The sequence below is a fragment of the Salvelinus alpinus genome, chromosome 12 (genome assembly GCF_045679555.1).
Source record: "Salvelinus alpinus chromosome 12, SLU_Salpinus.1, whole genome shotgun sequence".
Taxonomy (NCBI): Eukaryota; Metazoa; Chordata; class Actinopteri; order Salmoniformes; family Salmonidae; genus Salvelinus; species Salvelinus alpinus.
This window is the reverse complement of record NC_092097.1, coordinates 31,349,795-31,363,247: the sequence shown is the minus strand read 5'-3', so window position 1 is coordinate 31,363,247 and position 13,453 is coordinate 31,349,795. Positions and strand designations below refer to the sequence as shown.

The 13,453-nt window shown below is 45.9% G+C and overlaps 1 protein-coding gene across 6 annotated transcripts in view; it reads left to right on the top strand.

Annotated features, from left to right (window-relative positions):
• LOC139535868 (inositol 1,4,5-trisphosphate-gated calcium channel ITPR1-like) overlaps window positions 1-13,453 on the top strand; it is a 132,309-nt gene that overhangs the window by 98,670 nt on the left and 20,186 nt on the right. For 4 of the 6 annotated variants that reach the window (XM_071335737.1, XM_071335736.1, XM_071335735.1 and 1 more), the window contains 6 exons: window positions 240-415; window positions 1,317-1,481; window positions 4,169-4,358; window positions 4,970-5,065; window positions 6,514-6,647; window positions 10,119-10,284. In XM_071335737.1, the coding sequence (XP_071191838.1) occupies window positions 240-415; window positions 1,317-1,481; window positions 4,169-4,358; window positions 4,970-5,065; window positions 6,514-6,647; window positions 10,119-10,284 (927 nt within the window). Of the gene's footprint in view, window positions 1-239; window positions 416-1,316; window positions 1,482-4,168; window positions 4,359-4,969; window positions 5,066-6,513; window positions 6,648-10,118; window positions 10,285-10,701; window positions 10,793-13,453 lie in introns of those variants that run through there. The other 2 variants (XR_011667215.1, XM_071335738.1) reach the window with 2 other exon arrangements.

The following is a 13,453-nucleotide window of genomic DNA, read 5'->3' as shown; positions in this document are numbered from 1 at the left end:
TGGTGGGGTGTGCAGGCTGACATGGTGGGGTGTGCAGGCTGACATGGTGGGGTGTGCAGGCTGACATGGTGGGGTGTGCAGGCTGACATGGTGGGGTGTGCAGGCTGACATGGTGGGGTGTGCAGGCTGACATGGTGGGGTGTGCAGGCTGACATGGTGGGGTGTGCAGGCTGACATGGTGGGGTGTGCAGGCTGACATGGTGGGGTGTGTAGGCTGACATTGTGTGTATCCTCCCTAGGTACCCTGGAGCCCCAGCTGTCTGCCCTGCTCTGGTTGGGTATGTTGGCATCGTTGGCTATCGTGGTGGCCATGCCCCAACACCTTGGGGTTCGAACCCTCATCATTGCCACCATCCTCCGCCTCATCTTCTCTGTGGGCCTGGAGCCCACCCTCTTCTTGCTTGGAGCCTTTAACGTACGTCTTCTTTGGGAAACGTGTGTGTTTGACTATATTGTGGTCCGACACTAAATCTTAATTTCCATGTTCTCCAATGTCAATCCAGATACCCTTGCTAGCCCTCAGTAGCCCCCCTCTCTCCTCATGCCCCCCTTACACCACATTCATCCGTACGTACCCACTACCCACACACCCTGTCCCCATGTAGACCTCCCTCACGCCCCAGCCCATACCCACTCCAGTGCCCATTCTGCCTATGGCGTAACCCCCTGGCCTGACTCCCTGGCTGGCCTGGCATGGCCTGAGTGTGTGGTCGGTCGGCTGTGAAATGCGTCACTAGACGCTGGAGGCTGACACCACCCTTGCAGCTGCCCAAAATTCCCTGGAACTGCCCCTTATACACGGCCCGCTGCCCACTCCCCCTATGTCCTCAACTGGCCCCTTTTGCATTCCTCTCCTCCCTCGGTCTCTCCTCCCTCGGTCTCCCTCCCTCCCTGTGGCTGGGGGATAGATAGCCATCCCACATCTACTGAACCCCAGTACTACTACAACTCCTACTATACTGCTAAGAACAATCCACTGTTGGTCCATGAAATGCCTGTTCTGTAGGATCACATTGTGTCTGATGGTCATCATGGAATGTCATGTAGTGCATGTCCTATGAATATATTCACATTTTATGCATAGAAAGACAACATATTATAGGCCTTGTTATAAGCACGAATTAGCCTTTTTCTGTCTTTAACAAGTTATACAGCATTATGGCTGGATACTTTAAATTAAGCGTTACCTCACAATCCATTATTGGTCAGGTCTCTCTTGTGAAAGAGGTCTTCTGACCTCAATGGGACTTCCTGGTTAAATAAAGGTTAGATAAAATAATAATGCTAATAAATATGAATGTCTCCTGTCCCTGCAGGTCTGTAATAAGATCATCTTCTTGATGAGTTTTGTGGGGAACAAAGGGACGTTCACGCGAGGCTACAAGGCCATGATCCTGGACGTTGAGTTCCTTTACCATCTTATGTACCTCATCATCTGTAGCCTGGGGGTCTTCGTCCATGTCTTCTTCTACAGCCTACTGGTATATTTACATGTATATTCTGTATATTAATATATATGGCTGCTGGTGAACACACAGTCATACTTAATAGGAAGCTGTCTAGCAGTATAAGCTAATGTTGGTAGAAACCTCAATGTCCAAACTCTGGTTCAAAAGCCTTTGGTGTGGCTCCGAGCACAGTCTCAGGACATATTTAAGGCAGACACACACACACACAGACAGACAAACAGACACAGACAGACAGAGACACAGACAGACAGACAGAGACACAGACAGACAGACAGACAGACAGACACAGACAGACAGACAGAGACACAGACAGACAAACAGAGACACAGACAGACAAACAGAGACACAGACAGACAAACGGAGACACAGACAGACAAACGGAGACACACAATCAGACGGAGACACACAGTCAGACGGAGACACACAGTCAGACGGAGACACACAGTCAGACGGAGACACACAGTCAGACGGAGACACGCAGACAGGCAGACGGAGACACGCAGACAGGCAGACGGAGACACGCAGACAGGCAGACGGAGACACGCAGACAGGCAGACGGAGACACGCAGACAGGCAGACGGAGACACGCAGACAGGCAGACGGAGACACGCAGACAGACACGCGCACACCGACAGACGGAGACACGCAGACAGACACGCGCACACCGACACAATGACAGACGCGCACACCGACACAATGACAGACGCGCACACCGACACAATGACAGACGCGCACACCGACACAATGACAGACGCGCACACCGACACAATGACAGACGCGCACACCGACACAATGACAGACACGCACACCGACACAATGACAGACGCGCACACCGACTCAATGACAGACGCGCACACCGACTCAATGACAGACGCGCACACCGACTCAATGACAGACGCGCACACCGACTCAATGACAGACGCGCACACCGACTCAATGACAGACGCGCACACCGACTCAATGACAGACGCGCACACCGACACAATGACAGACGCGCACACCGACACAATGACAGACGCGCACACCGACACAATGATAGACAGACACACCGACACAATGACAGACGCGCACACCGACACAATGACAGACGCGCACACCGACACAATGACACCACCGACACAATGATAGACAGACACACCGACACAATGACAGACAGACACACCGACACAATGACAGACACACCGACACAATGACAGACAGACACACCGACACAATGACAGACACACACCGACACACACACACAATGACAGACACACACACACACACACACACAATGACAGACAGACACACACACACACACACAATGACAGACAGACACACACACACACACACACACAATGACAGACAGACACACACACACACACACAATGACAGACAGACACACACACACACACACAATGACAGACAGACAGACACACACACACACACACACACACACACACACACACACAATGACAGACAGACACACACACACACACACACAATGACAGACAGACACACACACACACACACACATGACAGACACACACACACACACACACACACACACAATGACAGACAGACACACACACACACACACACAATGACAGACAGACACACACACACACACAATGACAGACAGACACACACACACAAACACACACACAATGACAGACAGACACACACACACACACAATGACAGACAGACACACACACACACAACGACCGACAGACAGACACACACACACACACACAATGACAGACAGACACACACACACACACACAATGACAGACAGACACACACACAATGACAGACAGACACACACACACACACACAACGACAGACAGACAGACACACACACACACACCGACAGACAGATAGACACACACACCGACAGACAGACACACACCGACAGAGACACATACACAACGACAGACAGACACACACACACATACACAATGACAGACACACACACGACACACACACACACACACACACGACAGACACAAACACACACACACGACAGACACAAACACACACCACGACAGACACAAACACACATGACGACAGACACACACACACACGACGACACACACACACACCGACAGACACACACACACCGACAGGCAGACACGCACGCAGACACGCACGCAGACACGCACACAGACAGTCAGAGACACACACACACAGAGACACACACAGACAGACCCAGACAGACAGACCCAGACAGACATATACAGACAGACCCATTTGGGTGTGGAGTGATGCTTGCTGGTGTTTTATAATGTGTCAGGCGTACTGCATGTGCTAGAGTCTGTGGATGTTTTCTGTTCAGTATCTAACTACAAGGCCCAGCGGCTGCCAATGCAAATGCAGAAGATTTCCACGTGAATGACAGGATACTGCTATTATGTAAAGTTATAGGTGTCATAGAGAAATGGACTGGAAATCTGTTTTGGAAAATAGAACAGCTATGTAAGGAGCCACGTAAAAAGAGAAAATTAATTATCCAAATTATTCTATTTTTGGACAAATATATCAATCCCCCCCACACACACACACACAAACCTTATATTTCCAAACTAGACAAAAATACCTCTATAAAGGTCAGAAAAAAGTAAATCATTCCAAACAGAAAATCCAAGAAAATATTTTTCTGTCTTCCGTTCTGTTTCTACATTAGGTCTAGCTATAACTCTGTGTTGTGTCTCTCGTGCAGCTCTTTGACCTGGTGTACAGGGAGGAGACTCTACTGAACGTGATAAAGAGTGTGACCCGTAACGGTCGCTCCATCGTGCTGACAGCCGTGCTGGCTCTCATCCTGGTCTACCTGTTCTCCATCGTGGGGTACATCTTCTTCAAGGATGACTTCATCCTGGAGGTGGACCGCATCCCCAACACCACTCTGGGTGAGGACGAGTAGGAGACCATAGAAATATTACTTCCTGCTGTGAGGGAACTCAATATGGCATAACTGATGAGAATTGGGATGCCTGTTAATTCTATGGAGACCAGGGATGTTTATTAGGCTGGTCCCAGATCTGTTTTTGCCATCTTGCCAATTCTTCAACTCCAACGGAGTTGGTAATACAGCACTTGGGCCAGGCTAGATGTTAATGATCTGTTAAGAGGAAATTATTTTTTCACGGCTTACTGAGTTACACAGTCACACAATAACCAACATCCCTTACACCCCGGACTGCTATAATATATAGTACAGGGAACACAATAACCAACATCCCTTACACCCCGGACTGCTATAATATATAGTACAGGGAACACAATAACCAACATCCCTTACACCCCGGACTGCTATAATATATAGTACAGGGAACACAATAACCAACATCCCTTACACCCCGGACTGCTATAATATATAGTACAGGGAACACAATAACCAACATCCCTTACACCCCGGACTGCTATAATATATAGTACAGGGAACACAATAGAATATTGTTATGTGGAGGTGTTGCTCTCCCAGTTGTCATGCTGCTAACTAACCTGATGTCCCTTGTAGAGAACGGGGTCACTATGCCCAATAAGCTGGTGTCTGATGGGATGTGTCGGTCTGAAAGTGGAGGGAACAACTGCACCACAGAGCTTCAAGTGGATGGTACAGTACAATACTCCAGCAAACTATACAATAATAATAATCTATGGCCTACTGCAAAAGTTTCTGTCAACCAAAATAATTTCTCAAAGGCCTTTTATCAGATTATTGGCATGTGATCATTATCAAGGCTGTGTGTGTGTGTGTGTGTGTGTGACAAACCAAACCAATGATTGGCTCTGATGCAGTTGTGGCGGGGTCCTGTGTTGTCATGGAGGCTTGTCAACCATGATGAAACATAATACCCTGCATCGAGGACAACACTCCTCGGTATCAGGCAAAGGCAGCTACGGCTTGCCTGATGCTCACCTTGAATTTAATTCCGCTGTTCTCGCTACATACATTCATTCTGAAGCTGCCATCCTAGAAGTCGTTTGTGTGACTTCAAAATGAAAGGCGTTGTACAAAACAAATTCATTAGCGATAGGTTAAATTCGTTAGAGACGATCCAATCAGAGTATCAAAGTTGATAGCGTCATCATGTAGGCCGGCTCTGGCCCAACCCATTGGTTTCTGGGACCAATCAGAACGGTCAGAATGTGTTCATTCTAGAAATCACAGGGGAGGGGTGCAAATCCAGACTCATCGTGAAGAAGAAACGTCAGTTGGCCAGAGCGATGTGGATGGGTATCCAGGCAAAGCTACTGCAGCACTGGACTGGCCTGAGGCTGCAGGGGAAACGTGCTGACCATTCTGTCTATCATTCCATGTGTCACAATGCTGCCATTGGCAAGGACATTCTCACCTTTATTGTTAAGGCTAGGTTACATGTTCTACCAACAAAATATAATCTAGGACTGGTACCTGCCCGGCAAATCATGACCTGTTTTGAATGTTACACACTGAGTCAAATGTAATGGAGACTGTTGCACATTTACATACTAGACATGACCGCCTCATTCACCTGATAGCCAGTGAGGTGGTAAAGCACACATCCATAAACACTCCTGTGTAAAAGGAAGTTGATGTGTTTTCCTGTGTACCGAATCTGCCAGATATTGTCATTGTGGGGGAGGTTTTCATTTTGGAAGTGGGTTTCTCATTTGATTGTTATAGGAAGCAGGTTTTACTGACAAGTTTCTTAAATACCAGCCCCTCGTAACATGTTTTGGATAGCCTTGGATATATGTGCAAGTTGGTGGCACTGCTATTTGGCATTCTTGTCCACGTACATAGGCTTACTGTACGTGGCCTTCAGATTGCAGGCCTGTCTAAGACTAAAGCAAAGCAACTGGTGAGGTACTGCTCTGTTTCTGCCTTTATCGGCAGCCTCGCTGTGTGGAGAAGTGGGTTTTTGTTTCCTTAAGTGTCATTGTAACCAAGACCTTTTGAAATGTTTGTATCCTTTGTGTAATGTGATTTGTGGATTCAAATGAATTATTTAAAATTGTGTGTGGCTGTGTGTGTGTCTGTGTGTGTGCTTAACCCTCCTACCTGTCCCTCTCCCTCAGACTTGTTGGAGGACATGGAGGATGGCAAGGAGCGTACATGTGACTCTCTGCTCATGTGTATCGTCACTGTGCTGAGCCACGGCCTGAGGAGTGGAGGGGGGGTGGGAGACGTCCTGAGAAAGCCCTCCAAAGAGGTAAGCACACAGACCAGACCCCCACCCAGCACACTCTGGAGAGAACAGAGCCCCTGTTCACAAAGTGTCTCAGCGTAAGACTGCTGATCTAGCAACAGTTCAGCTTTTTAAATCATGAAGAAGAAGGACCTGATCCGAGATCAACAACAACTTTCAGATTTTCTGAATACAGATCCAGACCCAGTCAGGCCCAGTTATAATATAGAGTTCAGTATCATCTGTAGAGTTGAGCTGATGTTTATAGCAATACATATCTTCCTCAGAACCATTCCAGCTGTTTGGCCTCCTCCCTGTGTGGAACTTGGTAAGGTCTGGAAATACACTATATATACTGCCCTGCTAGAGCTGCCCCGTTCAATTGTAAGTGCTGTTATTGTGAAGTGGAAACGTCTAGGAGCAACAACGGCTCAGCCGCTAAGTGGTAGGCCACACAAGCTCACAGAACGGTAGCGCCTAGTGATGAAGTGTGTCTGTCCTCGGTTGCAACACTCACTACCGAGTTCCAAACTGCCTCTGGAAGCAACGTCAGCACAATAACTGTTCATTGGAAGCGGGTTTCTATGGCCGAGCAGCCGCACACAAGACTAAGATCACCATGCCCAATGCCAAGCGTTGGCTGGAGTGGCGTTAAGCTCGCCGCAATTGGACTCTGGAGCAGTGGAAACGTGTTCTCTGGAGTGATGAATCACGCTTCACCATCTGGCAGTTCGACGGGCAAATCTGGGTTTAGCGGATTCCAGGAGATAGCTACCTGCTCGAATGCAAAGTGCCACCTAAGGTTTGGTGGAGGAGGAATAACGGTCTGGGGCTGTTTTTCATGGTTCGGGCTAGGCCCCTTAGTTCCAGTGAGGCGGCAGGTAGCCTAGTGGTTAGAGCGTTGTAACCGAAAGGTTCCAAGATCGAATCCCCGAGCTGACAAAGTAAAAATCTGTCATTCTGCCCCTGAACAAGGCAGTTAACACACTGTTCCTAGGCCGTCATTGAAAATAAGAATTTGTTCTTAACTGACTTGCCTAGTTAAATAAAGGTCAAATAAAAAAAAATATTAAGAGAAATCCTAACGCCACAGCATACAATGACATTTTAGACGATTCTGTGCTTCCAACTTTGTGGCAACAGTTTGAGGAAGGTAATTTCTTGTTTCAGCATGACAATGCCCCCGTGCATAAAGCGAGGTCCATACAGAAATGGTTTGTCGAGATCGGTGTGGAAGAACTTGACTGACCTCAACTCCATCAAACACCTTTGAGATAAATTGGAACGCCGACTGCGAGCCAGGCCTAATCGTCAAACATCAGTGCCCGACCTCACTAAAGCTCTTGTGGCTGACTGGAAGCGAGTCTTTTTATTTTTTTTACTTTAAAAAAATAATAACTTTAACCAGAAACTTTTAAATCTAACTTTTCAGAAGTTTTACAAATCAATCTTTATTTATACAGCACATTTCAGACATGGAATGTCCTTTACATGAAAAAACAAATAAAAAACAATGAAAATAAAAATAGAAAAATGTACTACACAACAAACATAACATAAAAAACTAAAGAATGACACAAACTAAAGAACTAAAAAGGAAAAGCAAAGAACTAAAAAGGAAAAGCGAAGCCACAGTGTTCGCCCCCCTCAGGTTCTCTGGTAGGGGGCATAATAACTAAAGGCTGCCTCTCCATACCTCTTGGTCTTAGATAGTTAAAAGGTCAGTGCCAGAGGACCTGAGGGATCTACTGGGTACATAACTTAAAAGCATGTCTGACATGTATTGGGGTGCACAATCGTGGATTGATTTAAAAACCAATAGAATAATCTTAGAATGATTTCTAAAACTCCCAGGCAGCCAGTGCAAAGACCTTATAACCGGTGTAATGTGTGCTCTCCGTCTGGTCTTGGTCATTACCCGTGCTGCAGCATTTCTTGTTTTCTTGTGTAGACCAGACAGGAGAGCATTACAGTAGTCAAGCCTGCTTGTAATAAAAGCATGGATGAGTCTCTCTGTATCAGCCTGAGAGGGAAACGGCCGCACCGTGGCAATGTTCCTCAGGTGGTAAAAAGCTGTTTTGGTCACATTGTGTGATTTCAAAATTTTGTTCATAATCTAAAATAACACCAAGGTTTTTTTACCTGCTGTTTCATCTGTATTGCTTGTGAATTAAAATGTGTGGCTAGATTCTCTCTCTGCTTTGGCTCCAACAATAAATACCTTGGTCTTGTCTTGATTTACCTGGAGGAAGTTGTGAGCCATCCAAGTATTTAAATCACTAATGCAGTCTAATAATTTATCCTTGGAGCTAAAGTCCTCTGGTGACTCAAAAATGTAAAGTTGCGTATCGTCTGCGTAGCAGTGAAAATCAATGCTGTGCGTTCTGATAACCCTCCCAAGGGGTAGCATACTGTATATAAACTGAACAGTACCGGACCCAAAATCAAACCTTAGCGGAATGCCACGTGATATGTATTTTCTCAGAGTTATGTTCACCAAGGGTGACACTCTGAACCGGTTAAATAGGTCCTAAACCAATTTAGAACTGGACCCGGAGAGACCAACCCACTTCTCCAGTCTGTCCAGAAGGACATCTTGGTCAACCGTGTCGAATGCAGCACTTAAATCTAAGAGTACAAGGACAGAGAGCAAAATGTTTTCATATTTGCCCACAAAGCTGTAAAATGCTTGTTACGGTTAAAAAAGAGGTGCTTGACGAGAGAAGAGCCTGTATACGGTGCCCGACATTTCAGCCTGTTTGCGTAACTGTTTCTTGTTGTCGTAACTGTGTGACATCTGGCCGCTTGCACCTGTGTTCTTATGTTTCAAATCAACACACATGATTCAGGGCCGATTAGGCTAAGCCCCTGCTCATAACCAATGGCCCCTATTCTGCCTTTATGTTCAATATAGTCACCAAATGGAAGGAACAGGGAGGGACTACCTGGACCTGTCCAATAAGAGACAGTCATTTCCACCTTTCATTGCATAACGTTTTCAGTTGTGTACCCAAATAAACAGGCCACGCTATCTCTGACCCAGGTCACTTCATCATATGTCAGCCCAGTATGATACAGGGACCCACTTTCACTGTCTAACATCTGGCTTTATTCTGACCTTATTATCATTGTGTTATATGTGCTGTATGTTATATGTGTTTAATCCACAGGTGGGCAACTCCATCCTGAAGGGTCACAGTGTGTCCAGTCCACTACTTACACACCTAAATCAACTAATACTGCTTTACATTGATTTCATTTATTTGATTGGTTAAATAAGTTTATAGGTTGAGCTGTTAGTGGTGGGTTGGACCAAAAATCTGTTGGTCATCTCTGGTTTAGTCTGTACACCCCACACTTTGTCACTTTCTACTCAAAGTACCAACAATAATAGCTATAGTGTGGTACTGTATATGTTGTTACCTGGCGTTTATAATGCTTTATAATGTGTTATAACCACTCCTCTCCCTCCAATCCCCCTTTCTCTCTTTGTAGGAGCCTTTGTTTGCGGCCAGGGTGATCTACGACTTGCTCTTCTTCTTCATGGTCATCATCATCGTCCTCAACCTTATCTTCGGAGTCATCATCGACACCTTTGCAGACCTGAGGAGTGAGAAACAGAAGAAGGAAGAGGTCCTGAAGACCACCTGCTTCATATGCGGTGAGAAGACATAGCTGCCCTGTCTCTAGCCTGAAAAGAACAGAACTACTAGTCACATAACTGGGGTAGCCATGTATTCTGAATCATTTGTTTTCAGTTGCTTAGTAGAAAACTGGCATATCAATGTAGGTTTGTTGTATTTTACAAGATATGGTTACATGGTATTTCATCTGGATGGGTGTCACCTCATGAGTAAGCACAAGTCCTGAGTATGACAGGAGTATGCAGGTAGTGCACACACACCCTTCTGAGTAACCACAAGTCCTGAGTATGACAGGAGTATGCAGGTAGTGCACACGCACCCTTCTGAGTAACCACAAGTCCTTAGCTTGACCTTCTTCTATGAATGTTAGTTTACTGCTGTCCTTCCCTCTTTTCTCCCTATACAGTATCTCTCTTTCCTCCCCTTTTCTCTAGAAGACTGAGTCAGGGAGGCTTCCTGCCTGCCCAGCACTCCTTTCTTCTCTCTCAGCCAGTCAGGTTGTGGGCCCCAGTGGGCAGCAGATATGTGAGTACAGGTCCTGGACTAATACTAATATAGTAGGATCTAGGATCAGTTTTCCCTTTTAAATCATATTGAATAAGAGGTGGGGTGGGGAGTCCTAGATTAGCACTCCTACCATTATACTTTTTTGAACAAGACCCTGGTCTGTTGTCGGGTTGAGCTGTATGTCTGTGGAGGTGGTCTATGACTCACACACGTTACATAAAGCCTGATCCGGGGGGGGGGGGCACGGCACCGTCGTCATGGTTTCATGTGGGAACTGAGGCAAAGAGGAGATGGGAGAGGGATTGTCTCCCATCACAGAGAAATAGATGGTTCTTCAAGCCACTGACTTTGTCCTCCTCTCGGACCTCCTACAGTTGAAGTAATACCTTTGTGCCTCTTCCAGTGCATTCGGAAAGTATTCAGACCCCTTGACTTTTTCCTCATTTAGTTACAGCCTTGTTCTAAAATGTATAACATTTTGGTTTTTCCTCATCAATCTACACGCAATACCCCCAATCTACACACAATGCCTACATACAACACTTAATGTTTTTTTTTATGAGTTCCTGTTAGTTTTTTTATGTATTATTTCTTACATAGTTAGCCCAGAATATGTTAAGTGTTATTACATACAGCCGGGAAGAACTATTGGATATAAGTGTGACGTCAACTTACCAACATTACGACCAGGAATATATCTTTCCCGAAGCGGATCCTTTGTTCAAACCACCACCCAGGACATTGGATCTAATCCCAGAGGTCGACACAAAACAACGTCGCCGCAGGAGAGGTAGACAGTGGCCTCCTGGTCAGACTTCGAAGGCGTGCACACCACCCACCGCTTCCGAGCATATTACTCGTCAATGTCCAGTCTCTAGACAACAAGGTGAACGAAATTAGGGCAAGGGTTGCCTTCCAGAGAGACATCAGAGATTGTAACATTCTCTGTTTCACGGAAACATGGCTCACTCGGGATATGTTGTCGGAGTCGGTACAGTCACCAGGTTGATTCATGCGTCATGCCGACAGAAACAAACATCTCTCTGGTAAGAAGGAGGGCGGGGGTGTATGCTTCATGATTAACAACTCATTGCGTAATCATAACAACATACAGGAACTCAAGTCCTTTTGTTCACCTGACCTAGAATTCTATACAATCTAATGCTGACCACATTATCTCCCAAGAGAATCCTCTTCGATTATAGTCACAGCCGTGTACAGTCGTGGCCAAAGGTTTTGAGAATGACACAAATATTAATTTCCACAAAGTTTGCTGCTTCAGTGTCTTTAGATATTTTTGTCAAATGTTACGGATGGAATACTGAAGTATAATTACAAGCATTTCATAAGTGTCAAAGGCTTTGTTTTGACAATTACATGAAGTTGATGCAGAGTCAATATTTGCAGTGTTGACCCTTCTTTTTCAAGACCTCTGCAATCCGCCCTGGCATGCTGTCAATTAACTTCTGGGCCACATCCTGACTGATGGCAGCCCATTCTTGCATAATCAATGCTTGGAGTTTGTCAGAATTTGTGGGGTTTTGTTTGTCCACCTGCCTCTTGAGGATTGACCACAAGTTCTCAATTGGATTAAGGTCTGGGGAGTTTCCTGGCCATGGACCCAAAATATTGATATTTTGTTCCCCGAGCCACTTAGTTATCAATTTTGCCTTATGGCAAGGTGCTCCATCATGCTGGAAAAGGCATTGTTCGTCACCAAACTGTTCCTGGATGAGTGGGAGAAGTTGCTCTCGGAGGATGTGTTGGTACCATTCTTTATTCATGGCTGTGTTCTTAGGCAAAATTGTGAGTGAGCCCACTCCCTTGGCTGAGAAGCAACCCCACATATGAATGGTCTCAGGATGCTTTACTGTTGGCATGACACGGGACTGATGGTAGCGCTCACTTTGTCTTCCACGGACAAGCTTTTTTCCGGATGCCCCAAACAATCGGAAAGGGGATTCATCAGAGAAAATGACTTTACCCCAGTCCTCAGCAGTCCAATCCCTGTACCTTTTGCAGAATATCAGTCTGTCTCTGATGTTTTTCCTGGAGAGAAGTGGCATCTTTGCTGCCCTGGTGGTGCCCCGATCCCGCAGCTGAATCAACTTTAGGAGACGGTCCTGGCGGTTGCTGGACTTTCTTGGGCGCCCTGAAGCCTTCTTCACAACAATTGAACCGCGCTCCTTGAAGTTCTTGATGATCCGATAAATGGTTGATTTAGGTGTAATCTTACTGGCAGCAATATCCTTGCCTGTGAAGCCCTTTTTGTGCAAAGCTATGATGACGGCACGTGTTTCCTTGCAGGTAACCATGTTTGACAGAGGAAGAACAATGATTTCAAGCACCACACTCCTTTTGAAACTTCCAGTCTGTTATTCGAACTCAATCAGCATGACAGAGTGATCTCCAGCCTTGTCCTCGTCAACACTCACACCTGTGTTAATGAGAGAATCACTGACATGATGTCAGCTGGTCCTTTTGTGGCAGGGCTGAAATGCAGTAGAAATGTTTTTGGGGGATTCAGTTCATTTGCATGGCAAAGAGGTACTTTGGAATTAATTGCAATTCATCTGATCACTCTTCATAACATTCTGGAGTATATGCAAATTGCCATCATACAAACTGAGGCAGCAGACTTTGTGAAAATTAATATTTGTGTCATTCTCAAAAATGTTG